Source organism: Scyliorhinus canicula, chromosome 6 (genome assembly GCF_902713615.1).
Source record: "Scyliorhinus canicula chromosome 6, sScyCan1.1, whole genome shotgun sequence".
NCBI classification, from domain to species: Eukaryota; Metazoa; Chordata; class Chondrichthyes; order Carcharhiniformes; family Scyliorhinidae; genus Scyliorhinus; species Scyliorhinus canicula.
In genome coordinates, this window is record NC_052151.1 from 78,744,571 (window position 1) to 78,771,539 (window position 26,969).

General features: G+C 45.8%; 1 protein-coding gene across 2 annotated transcripts in view; it reads right to left on the reverse strand.

Annotated features, from left to right (window-relative positions):
* Positions 1 to 26,969, reverse strand: part of klhl32 (kelch-like family member 32) — a 385,844-nt gene that overhangs the window by 155,563 nt on the left and 203,312 nt on the right. For both annotated transcript variants that reach the window (XM_038799548.1, XM_038799547.1), the window contains one exon: positions 24,798 to 25,013. In XM_038799548.1, coding sequence (XP_038655476.1) covers positions 24,798 to 25,013 — 216 coding nt within the window. The remainder of the gene's footprint in view (positions 1 to 24,797; positions 25,014 to 26,969) is intronic.

Below are 26,969 nucleotides of genomic sequence, written 5' to 3' on the forward strand. Positions count from 1 at the left end.
ATGATTTTTTTCATTCAGCTCAGCAACAAGTTGGATTGCTTTTGTTTTAGAGTTATATCCATAACTCTTGAATAAATTTTAAAACTTTGCCTAGGCATTCAGTGATTTTTGGAATCTTTATCCTCTGGTCACTGACTGCGTTTGAGACTCTTTCAATTCATTCCTAAGATCTTCAATCTGTTCTACAAGTTCATAACTTGTGACATGTCAAAAAGTTGTTGGTTCAAATCTTGAAAAATTGGTTCATTGACGATTTTGTGTCTCATGTGTTCAATGTTTTAAAAAGTTTTTAAAGTAAATTCAGAGTACCCAATAAATTTTTTTCCAATTGCGCGACAATTTAGTGTTGCCATCCATCTTTTGGGTTGAGACCCACACAAACACAGGGTGAATGTACAAACTCCACATGGTGCAAGGATCAAACCCGGGTCCTCGGCGCTGTGAAGTAGCAGTGCTAACCATTGCGCCATCTTGCCGCCCTCTGTGTTTTCAAAGTTGTATGCGCAGCTTGAATCTTGAGTTTGAAACCTTACAATTCAGTTGTGACGTGAACATTTTCCAAACATATTCCATTTTTCGTCCACAGGGTTTATTAATTTTCATCAGATAGCATTCCTTCACTCACAGCCACTTGCTCAATCTGCATTGCCACCTGTTATTGCAGTTCAGATAATGTGTCAGGAGTCTCAAAAAGTTATATTTGTGAGACTTCTGGGAAAGTTCCCTGCCTCTCTGGTGCCCTTATGTAGTTTACTCGAGTATTACCTTTTCCTTATGGTACTTTACTGGCGGTGTTCTATGCCTCTTTTTAAGCTTTGTTCGCTCCACAACTTGAAGATTAAAATGTTTGTCAAAGGAATTAATATTTCACCAAAGCTATTTGAAGATTCATCAATGCACTGCATTAAGATTTCTTCACAGCAAGTTCACCAAACCAATATAAAGAGACATTACTCTGGACTCTTACTGACTTCCTGCTTCAACCCAATATACAATTAAACAGTAAGTTTAATAAATTTCTTCACCAGGTGTAGAAGGGACTTTAGTTGGTGGATTAGTTGCCTTAATACCCTGTATTCATTTTAACCAGCTGCTTGACTATATTTCATGGAAATAAGCACTTGGCAAAGCATGATGGATATTTAGCCTTATTTTTAGTCAAGTTCTGTATGAAACAGTCAGAAGGTCATACAATGTAAACAAGCGTAAAGCTGCACATTGTTTTGCTGACAGCAAACAATTATTATTTTTCTTAGGCGAGGAACTCAAGGCCTGTTATTAAACTCTAACTCCGGCCTGCTCGCATTTTGTCTTTTTGCTAATCTAACAAATGCCTTTTGTCCTAGATATTGCTTACTGTAGCATATAAATTGTTTGCCTTACATTTGTAAAGCGGGGACATTTGGAATGACTGTGGTCTCTCTAATCCACCCACGAACTTCGTGTTAAATAAAGGACCTTTGGCGAAAACTCAAAATGCTGACTTATAATTTCTTCAACACCAGGTCACACAATTTTCCATTAGGTTTGGCCCCTTCGATGAGTCGGGTTTTTGATCCATGGCTAAAATTATTTGAAGTATAGGTTCAGCATCAAGAAGTGGTTGAAATTCAAGATGGTGCTGTTGTTTATTTGAAGACAAAGGGCTTATCATGCTTACCAGTTTTGGCAAGCTCCCACCGCAATAGCATTCACACTCAGAGTTTAAAAAATGTTAAACAATGGCTGATTTGATTGCCTCACTGTAAACTTCTCCATTTTAGCTCTAGGCTTTAGGGTTGCTAATAAGAGGTTTTAAAAACTGATCCTTTAATCATGATTCTCCAGAATTAATTTTTTTTCTTTCTTCTCAGAGCGTGTTCAGACACCGACTCAGGAGTCTGTTTTTGCCGACTTGAGTTTTTAAATGACAATTTATGACCACTGAATTATTTAAACGTTTCTCTTGAATTGCTGTACACTGGAATTTTAAAGTTTTAGCTTACCCCTGCCTGGTCTGCTGACTTCGCACTTTGGGAATTGAAGCCAAGAGATCCTTTGGAATCTTCTGCTGCAGTGTGGAATTTTAGATTTCTGCTTTCAACTTACAAGTCTTTCTTGGGAGTTATCCCTGACATTTTTCCTCTGCATATCAGTTGAATCTCTTCAGATTGGACGGCATCTATGAATTTCTCTTTAATCTTACAGGAGTTTAGTATTTCTCTGCATTTATTGCGAGGTTTTAAGTTTTTCCATTCACTACCACCATGTTGAAGGGTGTTGGGTACTTAAAAGATGCATACAGTTAACCTACTTAACTACAAGAACCATGTCTCGATGCTTGCTTGTGCATATGCATACAGCTCCAACACTAGACTGAACCTTGCATGTTCTCTTACATCACTCAGGCCTGGTTTAGCATAGTGGGCTAAACAGCTGGTTTGTAATGCAGAACAAGGCCAGCAGCGCGGGTTCGATTCGCGTACCGGCCTCCCCGAACAGGCGCCAGAATGTGGCGATTAGGGGCTTTTCACAGTAACATCATTGAAGCCTTAATGAAGCCCAATAAACAATTATTATTATTATGTGAGCAGTTTGTACTTGTCTCACATTAACCCTATATGTGACAAACCCTCTTTTAGCAAGTGGCTATCCGAGGAAGTACAAATCTTACAGATCCCAGTCTGGACCTCTGGATTTAAAGAGCAAAGATGTGTCAAATTTTTCCCAAAAGGAAAAATAGCAAAAAATGTCCTATTCCTTCATCGTGACCAGAACTAAAAAAAATACTTTCAAATGATTCATCCCTATACCTCTCCGCACCCTCCTTACACACATATTAACAATACACAGATTTCCGTGGGAAGCAAGGATGGTAAAAGTTGGCATGGTTATGTATCAATGTAGCTCATTTACATGCTCATCAACATGTGCATGGTGTCCAATTGTAACCTTTCCCCATTTAGGTAATGACTTTTGCTGTGCTGTAGTCCCAGGGGCTTAGCAGCCAGCTCTCCGATATCTAACTCGAGCAATTATTCTTCATGCACGAGTCTAGATTTCAATTGTCAGGTGACTAATCGACTATGTGTGGCAAAGGAGCCAACCCAGTTCCAGTCCCAGTTCCATTCAATGTACACATACACATGTATATACACATATATACACACACACATATACATACACAGAGACGCAGACACACATACTAGATGATAATCCTACCTAACCTGAAGGCAATTGATATGCCCCGCTGCGAACTGTCTGAAATCAGCATAAAGAGATTAAAACCTAGGACTTCCACAGTCTGCAAAGCTCACATATATATTTACCCACTAATCCATCAGCAGAATTGTTCACGTTTCCTTTGCCTCAGGAGATTATGTGGCTCTTGCTGAATAGGAAATGTCTGAAACATAAAGCATCAGTGATATGTGCGTATGAGCCAGACTAGATGGATATTCTAATGTTTGTATGTAACATGTCAATTACAGAGTCAGAAAATGTGCTCTGAGTTTCATGCACAGGTGTAATGCCTGTGTTCCAGAATTATACCTGGAACTCTTGTGAATTGCATATTTTTAGAAGACATTAAATTGGTAAAGATGTTTTAATCGGACTTGAATGTACATAAGGAAACTGGATTAAATTTGTTTTTCTTCATGTTTCTTTCTTCTTTGAGCCTATTCTCTTGTTCTTAACTCCTAATTATTACCGTTTTCCAGTTTTTCTTCACTCTGTGCATAAGTAGTGACATACTGCAGGGAATGTCACTGGCTCAGGCTGGAATAATAAAGGTTAACAATAATATTGCAGCTATGTTGAAATTAGTTAAGGGAATAAAAGGTATCAGCAAAATGTCAAATCTTCAGTTTTTCTGCTTACAATGAAACCTCCGTCTTGATTATCAGGGTTTTCAAGTAACTGCAAAAAAATGTTCCTGGATAATAAGAGGACAGTGGGAGTTAGTACTGCACCGCATTTTATTCACTACCTTTATTCTACTCCTGCTGGCAAAATTAGCTGATGCTGGGGAATTTGACATAGCATATCAGATTTTCTATTAGAACTCCCATACTCGTCCACGATTCCAGCCACCTGGCTGGCTATAGACCCAAGGTAACTAGCCTAAAATACACCCGTAATGTTAGCCATAGATCTCCTGCTACAATGGTGAGCATTAAACACAGCATATACCTCATCTTGAGGGATTCCATAAAGTTAAATTCAATGCAGGTTCCAAATGCAGACACAGGAGCCTATTTACATAGGCATGCTGCATTGATTTTAAAGCAAACAGCTCAATAGAGTCAGTCTCAATGGATGTTCCACTGACTGATGAAAGTTATCATTTGCCTATACAGAAGGAAGGGCCAGGATAGGCATCAAAGAAGGAATTATTACAATATGTAGCAAAAAAAAGTCCTATTCCTTTATAGTGACCAGAACAAAGAAATACCTTTGTCCCTTAGTCCTGTGATAGGGACAGTGGCTGAGGTTACACACCTGTGCATGGACACTAATCTTGCCTGCAAGAACAAGTCAATGAATATTTGTGCATGTTTGACTGTGTGACTTAAAACAACTGAACAGCACTTAGAAGGTTGTTGAAAAGATTATCTGCCCATTCCATTATACAGAAAATGAGGTCTCCATTAGGGAAAACTCAAATTTCCACTTGTGCCGTGTGTTAGACATTTAGCTGCTGCTGTATGAAGAATCAAAGTTACTGCTCCTTTTACAAACACCTTTATTTCACTTTAACAGACTCTGCACAAAACTACATCTTTGCATCACCTGACACAGAGGCCACCTGAAGCCTCTTTCCATATCAGTGTCAATTATTGGATATTTAACATAAATGAGACAACTAATTGGAATGTCACTTAATTCATTACTTTACAGTCTCCCCTTCCTTGGAGAAAAAATAATTAGGTGAAAACAAAATTACAAGAAACTCAAAAACACACACGCAATTCCCCTCTTCTTTTTTTTTGAAGAACCAAAAGACTCACAGAAACAGGCGCCCTTCATTAACAATATCCTAAAGCTTCTGTGAGCTAGCCTCTCTTTTTATAAAACAGTCTGACAATTGATAGCTACTGCCGATTCATTTAATTTTTGCTATTTCCCCTCTGTCCAACATGTGCTTCAAACTTGCGATGTCTATATTTAACCTTTCTTCATTGGCACTTTTTGTAGAGTGCACATTTTCCCACAGGGATTTATTGTCAATGTGACATCCAATAGGTATATTACGCAAATCCTCTAATCCCAAAATTTCTGTAAATATCTGATATATAAAAGGCCATATCCACCGCCTCTACAAGGCTTAATGTTTCAGCAGCCAATGTGCTTTTGACCACTTTCCTTATTGTATTTGTTTCCCACACAAGAGGGCAACATTTACCATTATTCCCCAAAAGGAAAATTATAAAACCTCCTGCGCTTGAAACCCCATCACATAAATTTGCACAGGACGCATCACGATGAACTATGAGTTTCAAGTGTCTACGGTCACCTAAAACCGGGAATCTCAAAACACACTCCTGCATTTTTAGTTTGGCCAATGCTTTATTTGCTCTTATTATGTCTTCCACTTTGGGATCATTCATTTTTGTACTCAACTCTAAGACATCAAAACTCACGTCTGGTCTAGTCTGTCTGCCTAACTAATTCAATTGCCCAATTAAACTTTTCAGTTGCTCTTTTTCCATCTTTGAAACCATTGCGTCTTGTGAAAATAATTTGCTTTCCAAATAAGATTGCTGACGTAAAGTTGCCCCTAACATAGAACATAGAACAGTACAGCACAGAACAGGCCCTTCGGCCCTCGATGTTGTGCCGAGCAATGATCACCCTACTCAACCCCACGTATCCACCCTACACCTGTAACCCAACAACCCCCCCCCCCCCGTCCCTTAACCTTACTTTTAAGGACACTATGGGCAATTTAGCATAGCCAATCCACCTAACCCGCACATCTTTGGACTGTGGGAGGAGACCGGAGCACCCGGAGGAAACCCACGCACACACGGGGACGTGCAGACTCCGCACAGACAGTGACCCAGCCGGGAACCGAACCTGGGACCCTGGAGCTGTGAAGCATTTATGCTAACCACCATGCTACCGTGCTGCCCTAACTTAGTCTGTCCGATTTCCAGTCCAATATATTTAAATGCATCGGAAGCCTGACTTCCAACCCTGAATTCTTTCCTCAAACCAGAGATTACAATAGCTTTGAAATCACTTGTCCCACCCCACAAAAAATCATCAACATGCATCATAATGATGCCAGAAAGATTTCCTTTATAGTGCCAGTAAAACGTTGCCGGATCTGCTTTTAACTGGCAACAGCCTAACTTTAACAAAACTGACCTTACCGAAAAATACCAGACTCGAGGCGCATCATTCAATCCATATACACGTTTGTTCAACTTCCAGAGTACCCCTTCTGTGTTAGCTTCCTCTTTCGGAGGACAGAGAAAAATGTCTCTCTGCAGCTGATGCCCCTTCAAAAAGGCAGCTTTTATATCTATAGATTTACATTCCCACGCCTTTGTGGCTAATAGAGCCAAGAAGATCTTTATAATAACCTTTCCTACTGTAGGTGAATCTACCCTTAAATCCTGATCTTCTAAGTTTTCTTCAAATCCCCTTGCCACAAGCCTAGCCTTTGCCTTATAAGTTCCATCCAGAAGAACCTTTTCTGTGCAAATCCATCTATGGGATCGAGCTCTTTGTCCCCTATCCAGTACCTTCCTGTATAACCCATATTCACTCCAACTGTGCAGTTCTTGCTGTTTGGCATCTTTGATAACGTTCTAATTGAAATGAAAAATGAATGAAAATCGCTTATTGTCACAAGTAGGCTTCAATGAAGTTACTGTGAAAAGCTCCTAGTCGCCACATTCCGGCGCCTGTCCGGGGAGGCTGGTACGGGAATCGAACCGTGCTGCTGGCCTGCTTGGTCTGCTTTAAAAGCCAGCGATTTAGCCGAGTGAGTTAAACCAGCCCCTAGTGAGCTAAATCAGCCCCTTATTTATAAGAGGCCACCAAAAGTAATTTATAGGAGGCCACCAAAATCTCACGTTCATGTGGGCTTCTACTCCTATTAGTATTTGTAGTCTTACTCATGTTCCGAGATCTTGATAAACCACGTCCCCTCTCCCGCCTGGTATCTCATTCTGTACTGCTACTACTTGATCTTTCCCTTCTGCTGTAGGATATCCTTTCAATAGTTCTCGACCTTTTCCTGCGGACCTGTTCACTATCCGATGTACTGTCTGAACTGGCACTGCGTTTCTGTGCCCTCCATTTTTGAACTTTGTGCTACCAATCCATTGTCTTGACTCCTTCCCCTGAATGCTGTACATTCAACCGATGTTTATACTTTCCAGTGGCCTTCCCTGCTCTACTAATAACAGTTGCATCCTTCCATTGACTAGACCTTTCAGGTAAGTATGCCACTTTTGTACCAACTTTTGGCAGTTGTCCTTTTGGAAAAATGGCCTGTTCTAATTCATCAAAAGTGTTGTGTTCCTCTACAGAAACCCTGTCTATATCAGTTAACTGGTCCTCATATTTCTGTAACACGTGCGTACGAGATGACTCTGGTTCCTCGTCATGTCAGTCTGCTCTGTCTAAATTTGACAATTTGTAATCTGTGCCCATTATCCTTGATGAAATGTACCCTAACACTTTTTTTTTTTAATAATTTTTATTGAAAGAATTTTTTACATGAAGATATTTACCCCAACTAACTATAAAATATTACAAAATATTCCCTCTTAACCAATATCCCCCCCCCCGCCCGAACTCGCGCGCGCGTTGTCCCTCCCCCAAAAACAAACAAAGCAACAATCAACATCAAACATGAACTGCGAGCAAATTTGCCCGCATTTCAACCGTAAATAACCCACCACAACCGTTGTTGCCACCCCCCCCCTCCCCCTCCCTCCCCCCCTCCCCCCTCCCCCTCCCCCCCCTCCCTCCCCCTCCCCCCCCCTCCCCCCCTCCCCCCCTCCCTCCTCCCCCCCCTCCCCCTCCCCCTCCCCCTCCCCCCCTCCCCCCTCCCCCCCTCCCCCCTCCCCCCCCCCCTCCCCCCCTCCCCCCCCTCCCCCTCCCCCCTCCCCCCTCCCCCCTCCCCTCCCCCCCTCCCCCCCCCCTCCCCCTCCCCCCCCCCTCCCCCCTCCCCCCTCCCCTCCCCCCCTCCCCCCCCCCCTCCCCCTCCCCCCCCTCCCCCCCCTCCCCCTCCCCTCCCCCCCCCCCCCCTCCCCCCTCCCCCCTCCCCCCCCCCTCCCCCCTCCCCCCCCCCTCCCCCCTCCCCCCTCCCTCCCCCCCTCCCCCCTCCCCCCTCCCCCCCCCTCCCCCCCTCCCTCCCCCCTCCCCCCCCCCCTCCCCCCTCCCCCCTCCCCCCTCCCCCCTCCCCCCTCCCCCCCTCCCCCCCCCCCCTCCCCCCTCCCCCCTCCCCCCTCCCCCCTCCCCCCTCCCCCCTCCCCCCTCCCCCCCGGGTTGCTGCTGCTGCGACCTCTGTACCCTATCTCTGAGCCAAAAAGTCGAGGAAAGGCTGCCACCGCCTGAAGAACCCTTGTACCGACCCTCTCAGGGCGAATTTGACCCTTTCCAACTGAATAAAGCTTGCCATGTCATTAATCCAAGTTTCCACGCTTGGAGGCCTCGCGTCCTTCCACTGTATTAGTATCCTTCTTCGAGCAACTAGGGACGCAAAGGCCAGTACTCCGGCCTCTCTCGCGTACCCTAACACTTCGATTGCCATGTTGCAAAATAATTGTTTTGCCATGTATGCCTATGATCTTCCCTGGGCCTTTCCATTCATTAAAATTGTCTCTCTTATAGTATACTATATCTCCTTGTTGAAAAACGGTATTTGATGGCCGTACATTATGTAGAACATAGAACATAGAACAGTACAGCTCAGAACAGGCCCTTCAGCCCTCGATGTTGTGCCGAGCCATGATCACCCTACTCAAACCCACGTATCCACCCTATACCCGTAACCCAACAAAACCGCCCCCCCCCCCAACCTTACTTTTTTTTAGGACACTACGGGCAATTTAGCATGGCCAATCCACCTAACCCGCACATCTTTGGACTTAAAGCTATGCAAATTCTTTCAGAGACGTCTGCTTCCAAAAAAGCTTTTCTACTGCAATGTAATGCTTTTAAATGCTCAGCAAAGGCAGTGCTAATTGTAGTCCCTTCCCAAGCCAGAGGCTGGTCATTGAAAGTGGACGGAATTTTAGGATTTCTACCAAACACTAATTGATAGGGACTATAGCCCCCAACCATCTGCAATGAAGTATTTGCATGTACCGCCCATGCTGAAGCTGAATTTAGCTTGCAGTTTGGTCTATCTGCCAAAATTTTCCAGAGCATGTCATCTATTACTGCATTGTTTCTTTCACACACCATTACTAAATGGGCTTTCCGCAGCCGTATTCATAACTGTGGTATTCACCTTTTTGACACTTATTTCTGAACTCATCATGAGCAAATTCTTCTCCATTGTCCGTAAGGAATTTTTCCAGTGGGCCCATTCCTGTCCCTATCAATTTTTCCACAATTTGATCCAGAATTACTCTCTTTTCTTTACTTTGTATAATCATTGATTGACTAAATCTGGTTGCTAAATCTACAAAATGCTAAATAAATATATTATTGGCTTTATCCCAGGTTTTAAGGTCCATGGCCACAATGTCATTAAAATCTCTGGCCAAAGGTAGGGTTACTATCGGTCATGCTGGTGTCTTTCTGCACTTCCTACAAACTTCACAGCAATCTCTAACCTGTTCTATCAGTTTAGTATAGTCTTCATCCCTTACCCCTGCAACCTTTAATAAACTTTACAGCCTCCAAGGAGATGGATATGCAAATTGTCTGTGCAGTTTTAATACAACAAGCCTTTTATCAGTTAAAGTCCCATTTTCAACTGCCATTAACACATCCTGAACAACTGTACTTGAAATGTTATTTGTCAGTAATTGAATACAATAGTGTCCCGACTGTGTAAATTCTAAGTCCACCATCTTTCCAAAAACTGTTGCCTTATTCTGTTCCATATCCAGTTTCATGAGTGCTTTCTTCATTGACGGTCTGCTCAGAAGCAAAGGTATCTCACTTGATACAACATCCGTGCTAATGAAATGATTCACTCTGGCAATATTGCAAGGGATCACCACTCTTTTCAGCGACTTCAGAGTATTATAGATAGAGTAGACAGTCAGAGACTTTTTCCCCGGGTGGAACACACCATTACAAGGGGACATAAATTTAAGATAAATGGTGGAAGATATAGAGGGGATGTCAGAACTAGGTTCTTTACCCAGAGAGTAGTGGGGGCATGGAATGCACTGCCTGTGGTAGTAGTTGAGTCGGAAAATTTATGGACCTTCAAGCGGCTATTGGATAGGTACTTGGATTAGGGTAGAATAAGGGAGTGTAGGTTAACTTCTTAAGGGCAGCACGGTAGCATTGTGGATAGCACAATTGCTTCACAGCTCCAGGGTCCCAAGTTCGATTTCGACTTGGGTCACTGTCTGTGTGGAGTCTGCACATCCTCCCCGTGACTGCGTGGGTTTCCTCCGGGTACTCCGGTTTCCTCCCACAGTCCAAAGATGTGCAGGTTGGGTGGATTGGCCATGAAAAATTGTCCAAAATTCTATGATTAACCTAGGACAAAAGTTCGGCACAACATCGTGGGCCGAAGGGCCTGTTCTGTGCTGTATTTCTCTATCTATCTCTATCTTTCTATTATCATCCCCAAAAATTGTGGAACTTTCAAATTCCTTAACCTTGTTACGATTTTCAAAGAGTCCAGGTAACATTTTAACCAGTCAATTCCACACACAGTAGATGTGCAGCAACTGTCCAATACAGCACAATTGAAGGATTCTGCAACCAACACCCTCATTACTGGCGTAAAACTGCTTGTTAATAGGACAATGCCTTCTTTCTGGTCACTAACTTTTTCCTCTTCTGACTCTACCGTGTCAGTGTCGCTTCAAACACTATTATAAAGTGTTGGGCAGTTGAAAGCATAATGGTATTGAGAGTCACATCGAAAACATCGATTTATCATACCCCGGGCATTTCTGGGGATCATCTTCCTATTGTAGGTTCTAACTGGGTTTCTGCCTTCATAATTTCCAGGTCCCGGTCTCCTTCTAGTCTTGGAACCTGTTTCCGGTTCAAACCTCGCTCGAGCAAGATGAGGCCGGTAAATAGAGGAGAAATGAAGCTTATTGTCACGAGTAGGCTTCAATGAAGTTACTGTGAAAAGCCCCTAGTCGCCACAGTCCGGCACCTGTTCGGGGAGGCTGGTACGGGAATCGAACCGTGCTGCTGGCCTGCTTGGTCTGCTTTAAAAGCCAGCGATTTAGCCCAGTGAGCTAAACCAGCCCCTCTAGAGAGACGGAAAACGAGAACCGTGCAGGCACCAAACCATTTGCGATGTAACCGGCCCGTAGGCGAAATCGGGATCTCTCCATAGCGTGGCGAGAAACCAATTATCACCACTTAAGCCCTTTTCCATACAATTAATGGGGACCACCCCATATCCAACAGCTTCCCATGATTCGCTGGCCTCCCCGGAGAGCCGAGGCGGTGAGCAGCCATTTTCGTTCTCAGGCAATTAGCCTGGTTTTGGGGGGGGGGGTGGAAGAGACGTGCGCAGGTCCGCAATGCCAACCCCCGTATCTGTGTTCCCATTCCCATTCTGTCGGCAAACTTGGCCCCGCCAGTCTTCCCCACCGACCACCCATAACTCACCGCGAAGATCTCTGGCCATTTGACTGAAGGCTATTGCTAATAGGGAATTGGGAATCATGGTTAAGTGAGCACTTCACACAACCCAAGTGGATTAGCGTGAGTTGGCGGGCCATATAGCATGTACGGCTCATTGCCAGCATCCCAAATACACCTTGATGCATGGATACGGTGTTTGAACATTGTGGACGGCAACGTCACACACGCAGCAGCCAACCTCCGAACACCAGGGGATGGGTCCCAGCCCCGGGCACATGTCCGCGGCGGGGTGTGCTTGGGCAGGGCATGTCTGGAGGGATGGGGCATAGGAATGGTGTTCTGCCCGCATCGCAGACCAAAGAGCCAGAGGCTTCATACTAGTTGTGTTTAGGTTATTGTAATGTTCCACGTACAAGTGTACACCAGTGCCCCACTATCCCGATGGTGCCACCCCATTATCCTCACCATCCCATCCCACAAACCCTCCAAAAAGCCCCCAATGCAGAATCCACTCCTTGCCCCCCCCCACCTACCCTTGTGCCCTCCCTCCTCCCACCCAGTGCCCTCAGTGATGCTCGATGTGCTTTGCCTCCCTTGCTAGGTCCCAAGATGTACATTAGAGGTGGAGGCAGCCACCTGCTTGCCTCATCCCGTAGCCTTCGATGTCCCTAGCAGGTGTCCTCTGGAGGCTCTGATGCTGTGGGCCCCAACTCACTTGTCGGCGGCACATGCACAGCCGTGCTGCTCTGTTCCGAGTGCTGGCTGTGAGATGCGGCTCATCGGAGGGATGAACACAGGGAAGTTGGTGACCACTGTCGTCAGTCCATAGGATGGGTCTGGCTTGACACCCAGTGCCCGTCCTCCTGTTTTGTGCCCATAGCGCCTAGGATTCACCTCGGGGCAGAGGGGCAGCTGGTTCAAGCAATAGCTGCCGCTGCATCATCTGGTCTGCACCATTATTTTGGCGGCCTCGGCGATGCCCCTAGGTGATTGGGCCATGCTTTGCAGTGACCCGGCAATACCCATCTGTAACTGGGACAAGCTCCGCAACGCCTCAGCCATTCCCATCTGAGAGCGGGACATGACCTCATCAAGGTCAGCTTGGTACTGGGTCCCATTCTCCACCGAGTTGAACAGTCTGCTGAGGCCGTCAGCCATGGCCATCACCGACTGCGCCACGCCTCGGACACCCTCACTAATGCTGTCGATGTTGTGCACCAGGCTCTCCACTGCGGTCGACATTCCAGCAGTGTTGGCTCGGTGCCACTCATTGCCGGCGACATCTCCCGTGCCCGTAGCCTCTAGGACTCCTCCAATGGGCTATGGATCTGCTGGAGTGTCGCAGACATCCCCCTCTGAATGTCCCAGCCCCTCACTAACTTCTGCTTCAGCCTCGGGTAAAGCCGTTCCAGAGGCTCAGCATCTGACTGGAAGCCAGCTGGGTCCTGGGATCCAGCAGCCCTCCGGCTGCTGTCTCGTCTGGGAGTTCCTGCCTCCATCTGATGTGCCTCAGCAACTATGTGCTGCTCACCAGATTGTACCTCAGAAGTCTGTCCACTAATGTTTTCCAACAAGATGCGGGTATCTGCGCTGGTGAAGAGTGGGGATGACAGCTGTGCTGCATTGACTGTGACATCTCGGAACTCTCCTCCTAGCTGGTCTCATGGGAGGCAGGGGGAATGGGGCCACCCCGGATGGGTCATCGCCTTCAGCAGGAGGGGCTGCGAGGGAATGAACATGTGGCCAATGGGAGAGATGAGTCAGTCTGTGTGGCATTAACAACTAATGTGTGACAGTCCATCTAGATGGGGCCCAGTGGATCCTCACTTCTGCGCCATGCGCTAACCTCTGCATTGGTGACCGCTCTGTCCTCGGCCACCGCCATAACCTCCAGGACCTGTTCCTCAAATGTTATGAGGATTCTAATGTCCAGCACCCATCTGCCAGTCTGGACCCTCTCTCGGCGATTGTGGGAGAGCTTCTCCTGCAGAGATATAGAGCAGGCATCATTAGCCACATGCGTGGTTCACAGTTCTGGTGGAATAAGGGGGTGTGAAAGGAGGGTTGGGATGAAGGGAGGGGGTGGTTTGAAGGGTGGTTGGGGAGGGGGCAGATGGAGGATCGGAGAGGGTGGGTCAACTCACCTGTGCTGCCCGCTGTAGGTCGCTGACGTTCTTCCGACACTGGAGGCCAGTCCTCCTGATCATGCTGCCTGAGTTTACAGCTGCTGCCATTTCATTCAAGCAGCACTGGCTGCCCTGTGACTCACCCTCTGGGACCCTCAGGGGAACATGACATCCCTCCTGGCCTGCAACGCATCTAGGAGCCTCCCCGGGTCTGCATCGCCGGATTGCGGTCTTGGTGCATTGGTTGCGAACTGAATGGGCCTGGCTGTGCAAGTGCTGTTTAAGTGCTGCTCGAACTTGTGAGCGGGGGCTGGTGAGCGTGGTCCCTGCAAATCGGCTGCCGATTCTTCATTTGCGGCGTGAAGCCCATGGGGCCTCGTTAAGTGGACCAATTAACATTAAATGGTGTTGCTGGCCTCGTTGGGCTAAACGCCGGGAAGCTCGCGGCAGTTCCTGCTCTCTTCCACACTTAGAAACCTTTCCGGAGAATCGCGCCCCTCATTTCCAACAGGAAACTAAGAACATTAAAAATTAACAGCAGGATCAGGCAATTCTGCCCTTTGAGCATGTTCTGCCATTGAATAAGATCATGGTGAACTTTTATGCCAACTTTATCTTCCCACATTATCCCCATATCCCTCAATCCCAGTTACCAAATATCTATTGATCTTTGTCAAGTCCACTAAAAATGTCTACATTTTAATGAGATCAACTCTTATTCTTCTCAACTCCTCCTTACAGTTTACTTTTCCATCTCACTTTGTACGGTTCCCTTAGCTACGCCAATGACTATAGGTTGTAAATAGCTGAGGGACCTGCATCGATTTTTGCGGCTCTCCTCTGGTTACACCCTATCACCCTGTAAATAATCTATTTATTCCTACTCTCGGTTTACTGTTTGTTAACCAATCTTCCATCCATGATAATAGTCTGATCCCAAGACCCCTAATCTTGTGTAACAACCTTATTGGTTGGTTTATGAAAAATCAAATACTGATCCACTGGTTTGCCCTTTTCTGCTCTACTGGTTACATCTTCCATGAAACCATGTTGACCCTGCCTAATTATACTGTAATTTTCCAAGTGCCCTGTTATCATGTCCTTAATGATAGATTCGACCATTCTAACAGGAAGCTCTGTTTTTGTTCTTAAGGGAACCCCAATCCTTTTGCTGCTGCCCAGCTGTATAGTGTTTACAGTTAAGAGATATATATATATCACTTGTCTGTCTGTCCTCCCTCTTAGGATTATTGACATTTTTGGTCTTGTCATTGCTTTTCATTGTATCTATTTTGACATTACCCAGCAATACAGAATTGCAACGGATCTGCAAGACAGTGTATAAGAATTTAGAAAATAAACAAAACATTTTATCCGGTTTATTTCAGAACAAATTAAACTTTTTTTATGCGATCATTGTCAAACTAAATCCATTTTTTTTCCACTGAGGGTTCAAATCAATGTATAATGAAACCATAGATCACATAAAAGTCCCAGTAACTGGATTTTACACCACTATGTTCGCTCAGCTAATGGTCTTTGGTGTGTCCTCAAGAAATGGGAGTCTGTAATCAATTGGTTTACACCTTTCAATAATAGTGCTTTCCAAGATGGCAGTATTTTGTCAATCCATTATTTGTTTCCTTGTGCTTGTGATATTTTAAAACAATATTGTCTTGGTGTTTTTTGGGGGAGGTGGGAGTTCACGTTCATCCCGACTAATTTTCCACTGCAAATGGAATCTGGAAAAATGTAAACTGATAACGATAACATGATTCATTCTTATATTTGGACAAGAAAGCATTAAAATATCTATATTCAGTTTAACATCCTTTCAATTCCAGAGGAATGTTATGGGGATTTTTCTTGAACTGTAATTTTAGATTATTGTAACTATAGAACATAGAAACATAGAACATTACAGCGCAGTACGGGCCCTTCGGCCCTCGATGTTGCGCCGACCTGTGAAACCATCTAAAGCCTATCTGACCTACACTATTCCATTTTCATCCATATGTCTATCCAGTGACCACTTAAATGCCCTTAAAGTTGGCGAGTCTACTACTGTTGCAGGCAGGGCGTTCCACACCCTTGCTACTCTCTGAGTAAAGAAACTGCCTCTGACATCTGTCCTATATCTACCACCCCTCAACTTAAAGCTATGTCCCCTCGTGTTGGTCATCACCATCCGAGGAAAGAGACTCTCATTGTCCACCCTATCTAACCCTCTGACTATCTTATATGTCTCTATTAAGTCACCTCTAAGCCTTCTCCTCTCTAACGAAAACAACCTCAAGTCCCTGAGCCTTTCCTCGTAAGACCTTCCCTCCATACCAGGCAACATCCTAGTAAATCTCCTCTGAACCCTTTCCAAAGCTTCCACATCCTTCCTATAATGTGGTGACCAGAACTGCACGCAGTACTCCAGGAGCGGCCGCACCAGAGTTATGTACAGCTGCAGCATGACCTTGTGGCTCCGAAACTCAATCCCCCTACTGATAAAGGCTAGCACACCATATGCCTTCTTAACAGCCCTATTAACCTGGGTGGCAACTTTCAGGGATTTATGTACCTGGATGCCGAGATCTCTCTGTTCATCTACACTACCAAGAATCTTGCCATTAGCCCAGTACTCTGCATTCCTGTTACTCCTTCCAAAGTGAACCACCTCACACTTTTCCTCATTAAACTCCATCTGCCACCTCTCAGCCCAGCTCTGCAGCTTATCTATGTCCCTCTGTATCCTATAACATCCTTCAGCACTATCCACAACTCCACCGACCTTCGTGTCATCTGCAAATTTACTAACCCATCCTTCTACACCCTCTTCCAGGTGATTTATAAAAATGACAAACAGCAGTGGCCCCAAAACAGATCCTCGCGGTACACCACTAGTAACTGAACTCCAGGATGAACATTTGCCATCAACCACCACCCTCTGTCTTCTTTCAGCTAGCCAATTACTGATCCAAACCGCTAAATCGCCTACAATCCCATACTTCCGTATTTTCTGCTATAGCCTACCGTGGGGAACCTTATCAAATGCCTTACTGAAATCCATATACACCACATCAACCGCTTTACCTTCATCCACCTGTTTGGTCACCTTCTCAAAAAACTCAATAAGGTTTGTGAGGCATGACCTACCCTTCACAAAACCGTGTTGACTATCACTAATCAACTTGTTCTTTTCAAGATGATTATAAACCCTATCTCTTATAACCTTTTCCAACATTTTACCCACAACTGAAGTAAGGCTCACAGGTCTATAATTACCAGGGTTGTCTCTACTCCCCTTCTTGAACAAGGGGACAACATTTGCTATCCTCCAGTCTTCCGGCACTATTCCTGTCGACAAAGACGACATAAAGATCAAAGACAAAGGCTCTGCAATCTCCTCCCTGGCTTCCCAGAGAATCCTAGGATAAATCCCATCTGGCCCAGGGGACTTGTCTATTTTTACACTTTCCAAAATTGCTAACACCTCCTCCTTGTGAACCTCAATTCCATCTAGCCTGGTCGACTGAACCCGAGTATTCTCCTCGACAACATTGTCTTTCTCCAGTGTAAACACTGACGAAAAATATCCATTTAACGCTTCCCCTATCTCCTCTGATTCCACACACAACTTTCAACTACTATCCTTGATTGGCCCTAATCTTACTCTAGTCATTCTTTTGTTCCTGATATACCTATAGAAAGCCTTAGGGTTTTCCTTGATCCTATCCGCCAACGACTTTTCGTGTCCTCTCCTCGCTCTTCTTAACTCTCCCTTTAGGTCCTTCCTGGCTAACTTGTAACTCTCAAGTGCCCTAACTGAGCCTTCATGTCTCATCCTAACATAAGCCTTCTTCTTCCCCTTGACAAGTGCTTCAACTTCCTTAGTAAACCACGGTTCCCTTGCTCGACAACTTCCTCCCTGCCTGACAGGTACATACTTATCAAGGACACGCAGTAGCTGTTCCTTGAAAAAGCTCCACATTTCGATTGTGCCCATCCCCTGCAGTTTCCTTCCCCATCCTATACATCCTAAATCTTGCCGAATAGCATCATAATTGCCTTTCCCCCAGCTATAATTCTTGCCTTGCGGTATATACCTATCCCTGCCCATTGCTAAAGTAAACATAACCGAATTGTGATCACTCTCACCAAAGTGCTCACCTACATCTAAATCTAACACCTGGCCGGGTTCATTACCCAGTACCAAATCCAATGTGGCCTCGCCCCTTGTTGGCCTGTCTACATACTGTGTCAGAAAACCCTCCTGCACACACTGCACAAAAACTGACCCATCTATAGTACTCGAACTATAGTATTTCCAGTCAATATTTGGAAAGTTAAAGTCCCCCATAACAACTACCCTGTTACTCTCGCTCCTGTCGAGAATCATCTTTGCAACCCTTTCCTCTACATCTCTGGAACTATTCGGAGGACTATAGACAACTCCCAACAGGGTGACCTCTCCTCTCCTGTTCCTAACCTCGGCCCATACTACCTCAGTAGACGAGTCCTCAAACGTCCTTTCTATCGCCGTAATACTTTCCTTGATTAACAATGCCACACCACACCCCCCCCCCCCCCTCTTTTACCATCTTCTCTGTTCTTACAGAAACATCTAAATCCTGGAACCTGCAACAACCATTCCTGTCCCTGCTCTACCCATGTCTCCGAAATCGCCACAACATCGAGATCCCAGGTACCAACCCATGCTGCAAGCTCACCCACCTTATTCCGGATGCTCCTGGCGTTGAAGTAGACACACTTCAAACCAGCAGCTTGCTTGCCAGTGCCCTCTTTCGAACTTTTAACCCTATCCCTGACCTTACTACTCTCAACATCCTGTACACTGGGACTACAATTTAGGTTCCCATCCCCTGCTGAATTAGTTTAAAATTAAAATGTTCCTACATAGCTACCAAAATTTGTAATGGACTCATATTGTTCAAGAAAGATTAAACTAGCAGCACAATTCTGGGCATATTTTCCATGACCACACTCAGTAAAAACATCACTGCGTAATAAAACTTCAGCTTCTCTACTGAGCAGTACTACACTCCCGAATGCTTCACCCGATGCCTGTGTCTATGTATTTACATTGTGTATTTTATGGTTGCCCTATTATGTATTTTTCTTTCAAGTATGGAATGATCTGTCTGAGCTGCACGCAGAACAATACTTTGCACTGAACCTCGGAACACGTGACAATAAACCCAATCCAATCCAATCCTAAATAAACACACAGAGAAAACGAAGTTTGTACAAAACTGAAACAAAAATAAACAATCAGTGAATCCCCCACCCGTCAAGATACAGGACACAGTGACAAACCAACTGGATACTGCCTTTGCATTATGCTGCAAATATTTTAATTTTCCTCCAAAACAGAATGCATTCAAAAGGTGAATTGCTCCCTGAAGTTGATTACCTTTCTACCAAAGATTGCAAATTGATAAAATTCTGTCATAATCCGATATTGAGTCAGAAGTAACTAAGATATAAGACTAGCATAATCAACAAATTTTACCATTTTCTCCAAAATCAATTTAAACATGTTATGCTGTAAATTGTGGCCATTCTATGAACATATCAGTTAGATATATAGAAAATGACAGAATATAAAAAGAACTGCACAGCATGCACCTAAAGCTGCGTTCTACAAAGACAACAGTGAACAGTAAATCACACCATATACTGCATTTCACAGCTTAAATAATATAACAAAATATATATTTATTATTCCTAAATCCACAGAATAATTTTAAATTCAGGATACTTGCATTGCAAGTATAAATTTATGCACCAGACAAGAGTTTTTCGCAACATTATTCTGGAGGATTATAAACTGTTCCTTTCTTCCACCCCTCCCCCAACACACGCTGACACACTCACAACTTTGATGACAGGCTCTTTGTTAAAATCAGAAAACGTTGGCATGTGCAAGGTTGAGTGATCGCAATTGTACCTGTGAATTGTTTCACTTTGTAATCCAGGCATTCCCTTTCCCAATCCCTTCTATAATACGATCACCAAAGCAGAATGCTTTGAAGAAAGCTTATCGGCCTAAAATGAATAGTCAATAAGCAATTAGTACAAGGCCCACATCCTATTTGAAAAGATCTTTACAGTCCCAGGAGGCCATCAGTAAGGCAGATTTGCTTGAGGTTTAAAGGGAACTTTCAGTTTTAGTGTTGCAGATCATCATGGAAGTAGAACAGAGACACATCCACTAATTTTACAGAATGAGGGCTTGTTCTCTTATTTTTTTCACATTGGGGCAAGGTGGGATGAAGCAACTCAAACATTTAGAACAGGCAACTGATATTCTATCTCAAGTCTGGAGGTGAAATGGACGTGTGACAATGATGAAAAGTTTTCATCAATTTCATAATTTGCACCCTTCTGTGAATAGGAAATTTAAAAGGGACTCAGTAAACAGATGGACAATACAGTCCTGGATGGTCACGGATTGATCATTGACATGTACAAAGCAATAAGGGGGGAGAAGATGAAGTATGAGTGCAAGCAAGCTAGTAATATAAAGGAAGATAGGAAGAGATTTTTTCAATATATCAAAGGTAAAAGAGAGGCAAAATTAAGACATTGGACCACAGGAAAATATGGCTGGAGAAGTAATAATAGGAAACAAAGAAATGGCAAACAAACTGAATAGTTACCTTGCATCAGTCTTCATGGTGGAAGACACCAGCGGGAAGCCAGAGTTCCAAGAGAACCACGGGGCAGAGGTGAGTGCAGTGACCATTACTAAGGAGAAGGTTCTGGGGAAACTGAAAGGTCGGAAGGTGGATAAGTCACCTGTACTGGATGGACTACACCCCAGTGTCCTAAAAGAGATAGCTGAGGAAATTGTGGAGGCATTAGTGATGATCTTTCAGGAATCACTGGAGGCAGGAAGGGTCCCAGAGGACTGGAAGGTGGCTAATGTAACACCACTGTTTAAGAAGGGAGGGAGGCAGAAGACGGGAAATTATAGGCCAGTTAGCCTGAATTCGGTCATTGGTAAGATTTTAGAGTTTGTAATTAAAGATGAGATTGCGAAGTACTTGGAAGTGCATGGTAAAATAGGACTGATTCAGCACGGCTTTGTCAAAGTGAGGTCTTATCTGACAAATCTGTTAGAGTTCTTTGAGGAGGTAACAAGGAAGTTAGACAAAGGAGAACCAGTGGACATGATTTATTTAGATTTCCAGAAGGCCTTTGACAAGCTGCCGCATAGGAGACTGTTAAATAAGTTAAAAGCCCATGGTGTTAAGGGTAAGATCCTGGCATTGGTAGAGGATTGGCTGACTGGCAGATGGCAGAAAGTGGTGATAAAGGGGTCTTTTTCAGGCTGGCAGCCGGTGACTGGTGGTGTGTCTCAGGGGTCTGTGCTGGGACCACAACTTTTCACAATATACATTAATGATCTGGAAGAAGGTACTGAAGGCACTGTTGCCAAGTTTTCAGATGATACAAAGATCTGTAGAGGGACAGGTAGTATTGAGGAATCATGGGGGCTGCAGAAGGATTTGGACAAGCTAGGAGAGTGGGCAATGAAGTGGCAAATGAAATACAATGTGGAAAAATGTGAGGTTATGCACTTTGGAAGGAGGAATTTAGGCATAAACTATTTTCTAAATGGGGAAATGCTTCGGAAATCAGAAGCACAAAGGGACTTGAGAGCCCTTGTTCACGATTCTCTTAAGCTTAATGTGCAGGTTCAGTCGGCAGTGAAGAAGGCAAATGCAATGTTAGCATTCATGTCAAGAGGGCTAGAATATAAGACCAGGGATGTGCTTATGAGGCTGTATAAGGCTCTGGTCAGACTCCATTTGGAGTATCGTGAGCAGTTTTGGGCCCCGTATCTAAGGAAGGATGTGCTGGCCTTGGAAAGGGTCCAGAGGAGGTTCACTAGAATGATCCCTGGAATGAAGAACTTGTCGTATGAGAACGTTTGAGGACTCTGGGTCTGTACGCATTAGAGTTTAGAGGGATGAGAGGGGATCTTATTGAAACTTACAAGATACTGCGAGGTCTGGATAAAGTGGACGTGGAGAGGATGTTTCCACTTGTAGGAAAAATCTAGAACCAGAGGACACCATCTCAGACAAAAGGGACGATCCTTTAAAACAGAGATAAGGAGGAATTTCTTCAGCCAGAGGGTGGTGAATCTGTGCCGCAGAAGGCTGTGGAGGCCAATTCACTGAGTGTCTTTAAGACAGAGATAGATAGGTTCATGATTAATAAGGGGAGCAGAGGTTATGGGGAGAAGGCAGGAGAATGGGGATGTGAAAATATCAGCCATGATTGAATGGTGGAGAAGACTCGATGGGCCAAGTGGCCTAATTCTGCTGCTATGTCTTATTGTCTTATGGTCTTACTTAATCTGCTAAGTAACAGGGATAGTATGATTGGTAGGGACGGCACAATAGGGCAGTGGTTAGCACTGTTGCCTTACAGCTCCCAGGTCCCAGGTTTGAATCCCAGCTTGGGTGACTGCAGAGTCTGCACATTCTCCCGTGTCTGCTGGGTTTCCTCTGGGTGCTCCAGTTTCCTCAAAGTCCAAAGATGGATTGGCCCGGATGGGGTCCCTTGTGGTGCACTCAGAGCCTGCGCGGACCAGCTGGCAGAGGTGTTCGCGGACATCTCTAACCTGTCCCTGTCATAATATACACATCATTATATGATGGTGCAGAGACACACAGTGACTGACACACTGCAAGACCAATCAACACACACAACACAGCAGCCAATCACCAGTTAGGGCACGGTCACTATAAAGCCAGAAGGCACTAGTTTTCTCGCTCATTCGGGATGCAGCCTCTGAGAAAGACAGAGCCCGCAGTCAGTAGCACAAACATCCACCATGTGCTAACAGTTTAGACTGGTCAGGTTAGGCATAGGTCTACAGTTAATCTAATATAGTGTCGACCCACAGTGCAAGTATGTTTAACAGCTCTTAGTTAATAAAATAGAGTTGTACTATTACAAGTGTTGGTAGCCTGTCTATGTTACTGCTAAGGTAAACGCAGTCTCCACAGGTCCAGAGTACCCAACACATCAGTCCCTACTCCACTCCGAGGTCCCCACTTGCTTCAAGAAGACCACCATCATACCGGTACCAAAGAAGAACCAGGCAACGTGCCTCAATGACTACCATCCGGTGGCCCTGACTTCAGTCGTAATGAAGTGCTTCGAGAGGTTGATCATGAAGCGCATCACCTCCATACTCCCAGAACACCTTGATTCACTGCAATTCGCATACCGGCACAACCGGTCCACAGCAGATGCCATTTCCCTGGCCCTGCACTCATCCTGAGAGCATCTCGACAACAAGGACTCCTACATCAGACTCCTATTCATTGACTACAGATCCGCCTTCAACACCATAATCCCAGCCAAGCTCATATCAAAGCTCCAAAACCTAGGACTTGGCTCCCCACTCTGCAACTGGATCCTCGATTTTCTGACCAATAGACCACAATCAGTAAGAATGAATAACAACACCTCCTCCCCAATAGTCCTCCATACAGGGGCCCGAAAGGCTGCATATTTAACCCCCTACTCGACTCCCTGTACACACATAACTGCGTGGCAAAATTTGGTTCCAACTCCATCTACAAGTTTGATGACGATTCGACAATAGTGGGCCGGATCTCGAATAACGACGAGTCAGAATACAGGAGGGAGATTGAGAATCTAGTGGAGTAGTGCAGCGACAACAATCTCTCACTCAATGCCAGCAAAACTAAAGAGCTGGTCATTGACTTCAGGAAGCAAAGAACTGTACACACCCCTGTCAGCATCAACGGGGCTGAGGTGGAGATGGTGAGCAGTTTCAAATTCTTAGGGGTACACATCTCCAAAAATCTGTCCTGGTCCACCACATCGACGCTACCACCAAGAAAGCACAACAGCACCTATACTTCCTCAGGAAACTAAGGAAATTTGGCATGTCCATATTAACCCTGACCAACTCTTACAGATGCACCATAGAAAGCATCCTATTTGGCTGCCTCACAGCCTGGTATGGCAACTGCTCGGCCCAGGACCGCAAGAAACTTCAGAGTCGTGAACAACCTGCCTCCCATCCATTGACTCCATCTACACCCCCCGCTGCCTGGGAAAAGCGGGCAGCATAATCAAAGACCCCTACCACCCGACTTACTCACTCTTCCAACTTCTTCCATCGGGTAGGAAATACAAAAGTCTGAGAACACGCATGAACAGACTCAAAAACAGCTTCTTCCCCACTGTCACCAGACTCCTAAATGACCCTCTTATGGACGGCCCTCATTAACACTACACGCTGTATGCTTCACCCGATGCCGGTGTTATGTCGTTACATTGTGTACCTTGTGTTGCCCTATTATGTATTTTCTTTTATTCCCTTTTCTTCCCATGTACTTGATGATCTGTTGGTTCCAATTCCATCGACACGTTTGATGTACTTACAGAAAAATACTTTTCACTGTACCTCGGTACATGTAGGTTAGGTGGGGTTGCTGGGTTACGGGGATAAGGCTTAAGTAGGGTGTCTTTCCAATGGCTGGTGCTGACTCTATGGGCCGAATGGCCTCTTTCTGCACTGTAAATTCTATGATTCTATTGTCTCAGATCCCAACAATAGGGAGGGGTGAAAAGCAGCCAGAGTTCCTACTCTCGGAAGGTGTTCTGCAGCACCTGCTGCAAATTTGCAGTGTAGCCATTCAGCAAGAAAAAGGCTAAGGTTTTGATATGCTGCCTCAACAGTTAAACAGTCAAATAGTATGCAGCGTCATTAATCACACATGAACAACTTCCACTTGAACCCAACAATGGAAGGCAATGACATGGAACTCTGCCCAGAAAGGAATCAGCACCTTTTGAAGAGGAAAGGTGAGAACAAAACAACTTGAGTTGGAGTTAAATAGATTGTTGCTTTTATGTTACCTGCCATATTTGCTCCTCGCTCAGCGATGTCAGACGATCACTCTTCAGAACTTCTCGCAGCAACTGGTAAGGAAGTGCCAGGACCTTCTCAGGGTGATTCTTCAGCAGTTCAGATAGATGTTTGACCAGGAAATTAACCACTGCTTCCTCCAGCAGTGTAAGATTAAATAGGTCAGCAAGTTTGTATAAATCCAGGTAATTGAAACTAGTCAGTTCCTAAGACAACAAAAGGAACATTGAAAATGGCATTTCTGTCACTCGTAGATACGATATATTGACCATGCAGTGTATAAGCAATTTCACTGTAATCTCTATAATTTCATTATCTGAGAGCACTGAAGCAATAGTAATACTTGGTCAATAGCTTTTGTAAATTGCGTAACATATAATGGTTAAGTCTTCAATCAATTTTCAAAAGAGACAGACTACTTTCTATAGACCATCTTGCTCAAGTCGAACCGCAGAGTGTTGAAAGAAACTTTGGAGGAACTCACCTGTCTAGTCATGTAAATTAGTGTCTTGAAGGCAACAGGGGCAAGATTCTCCCATCGGGAGACTAAGGGCGCGATTCTCCGCTGCCCACGACGGGTCGGAGAATAGCGGGAGGGTGTTCCCGACATTTTTCCCGCCCTCCTGCTATTCTCCCCCCCCCCCCCCCCCCCCCCCCCCACGGCCGCCCCACGACACGAATCGCTGCTCGCCGTTTTTTACGGCGAACAGCGATTCTCCCCAGGCCGATGGGCCGAATTCCCAGGCCTTTACTGCCGTTTTCACGAACGCAATCACACCTGCTCTCACCGTTCGTGAAAACGGTAGCAAAGTGCCATCCTGGACAACCATGGCACCGATTGGCACGGCCGCACCACGGCATTTGCGGAGAATCGCGTCCTAAGTCCCGACGCCGGAATGAAAACCGGAGTGTTTCACTCCAACGTCGGAGGCCGCTCCGCGCCCCCTATTCTCCCACCCGCGGGGGGGGGGGGGGGGGTAGGAGCGGCGCCGTGGCATTTACGCGCGCCGGGCCTTGGTGCAGCGTAAAAGCAGCGTTGCGTAAATTACGCGGCAATGACAACACCCACGCATGTGCAGGTTGGCCGGCGCCAGGCTGCGCATGCGCGGTTGCCATCCTCTCTGCGGGCGCCCCGCAAGAAATGTCGGATTGATCTTGTGGGGCGGCGGAGGAAAGGAGGTCCTCCTTCAGAGAGGCCGGCCCGCCGATCGGTGGGCACCGATCGCGGGCCAGAACCCTTTTGAGCACCCCCCCAGTGCTGGATCCCCCTCCCTCCCCCACAGGCCGCCCCCCCAGCGTTCCCGCGCTGTTCCCGCCGGCAGTGACCAGGTGTGGACGGCGCCAGCGGGAACCTGTCGTATTGGACAGGCCGCTCGGCCCATTCGGGCCGGAGAATCGCCGCTTGCCCATTACAAACGGCGAGCGCCGATTCTCCCAGCGGCCAGCCGTAAATATCGCCGCGCCGGTTTGGGGGGGTGGTAGAATTGCGTGCGGGTGCCGGGGCGGCGTGGCGGGACTCACGCGGCGCCTCGGCAATTCTCCCACTCGGCGTGGGGGGGGGGGGGGGGGGCAGAATTCTGCCCCAGATGTTTCTTTAAAATGGAATTTAAAAATCTAAACCACAAGCATTAGGATAGTCCAAGGTTGTAAATTAATTTGAAATACTTTGCTTATTCTGTCCTCCCCCCCCCCCACCCCCCCCCCCCTCCTCCCCCCACTCTCAGACCGCAATCTAATTTTGGTCCATATATTGCGAATACCAATATATCACTGAAATAAAAAGGCTATTTAACTTCAGTCAGCTTTATGATTTTTATGTTGAGTTATATACAAAGCTGCAACTTACATCCATTGAAAACTAGAATGAGGCGTCCCATCTAATTTCACCAAAGTGTCATAAGGAATCAGAAAGCCAAGACCATAGGTGGAATTCTCCAACCCCCTGGGGGGCGTCAATCCCGCCCCCGCCGTGTCCCGAATTCTCCACCCCCCAAGATACGGCGGGGGCGGGAATTACGCCGCGCCGGTCGGAGGCCCCCCCGCGGCGATTCTCCGGCCCGCGATGGGCCGAAGTCCTGCGGCTGACAGACCTTTCCCGCCGGCATGGTTTAAACCACCTCTCTTACCGGCGGGATTGGCGGCGCGGGCAGGGTCCGGGGTCC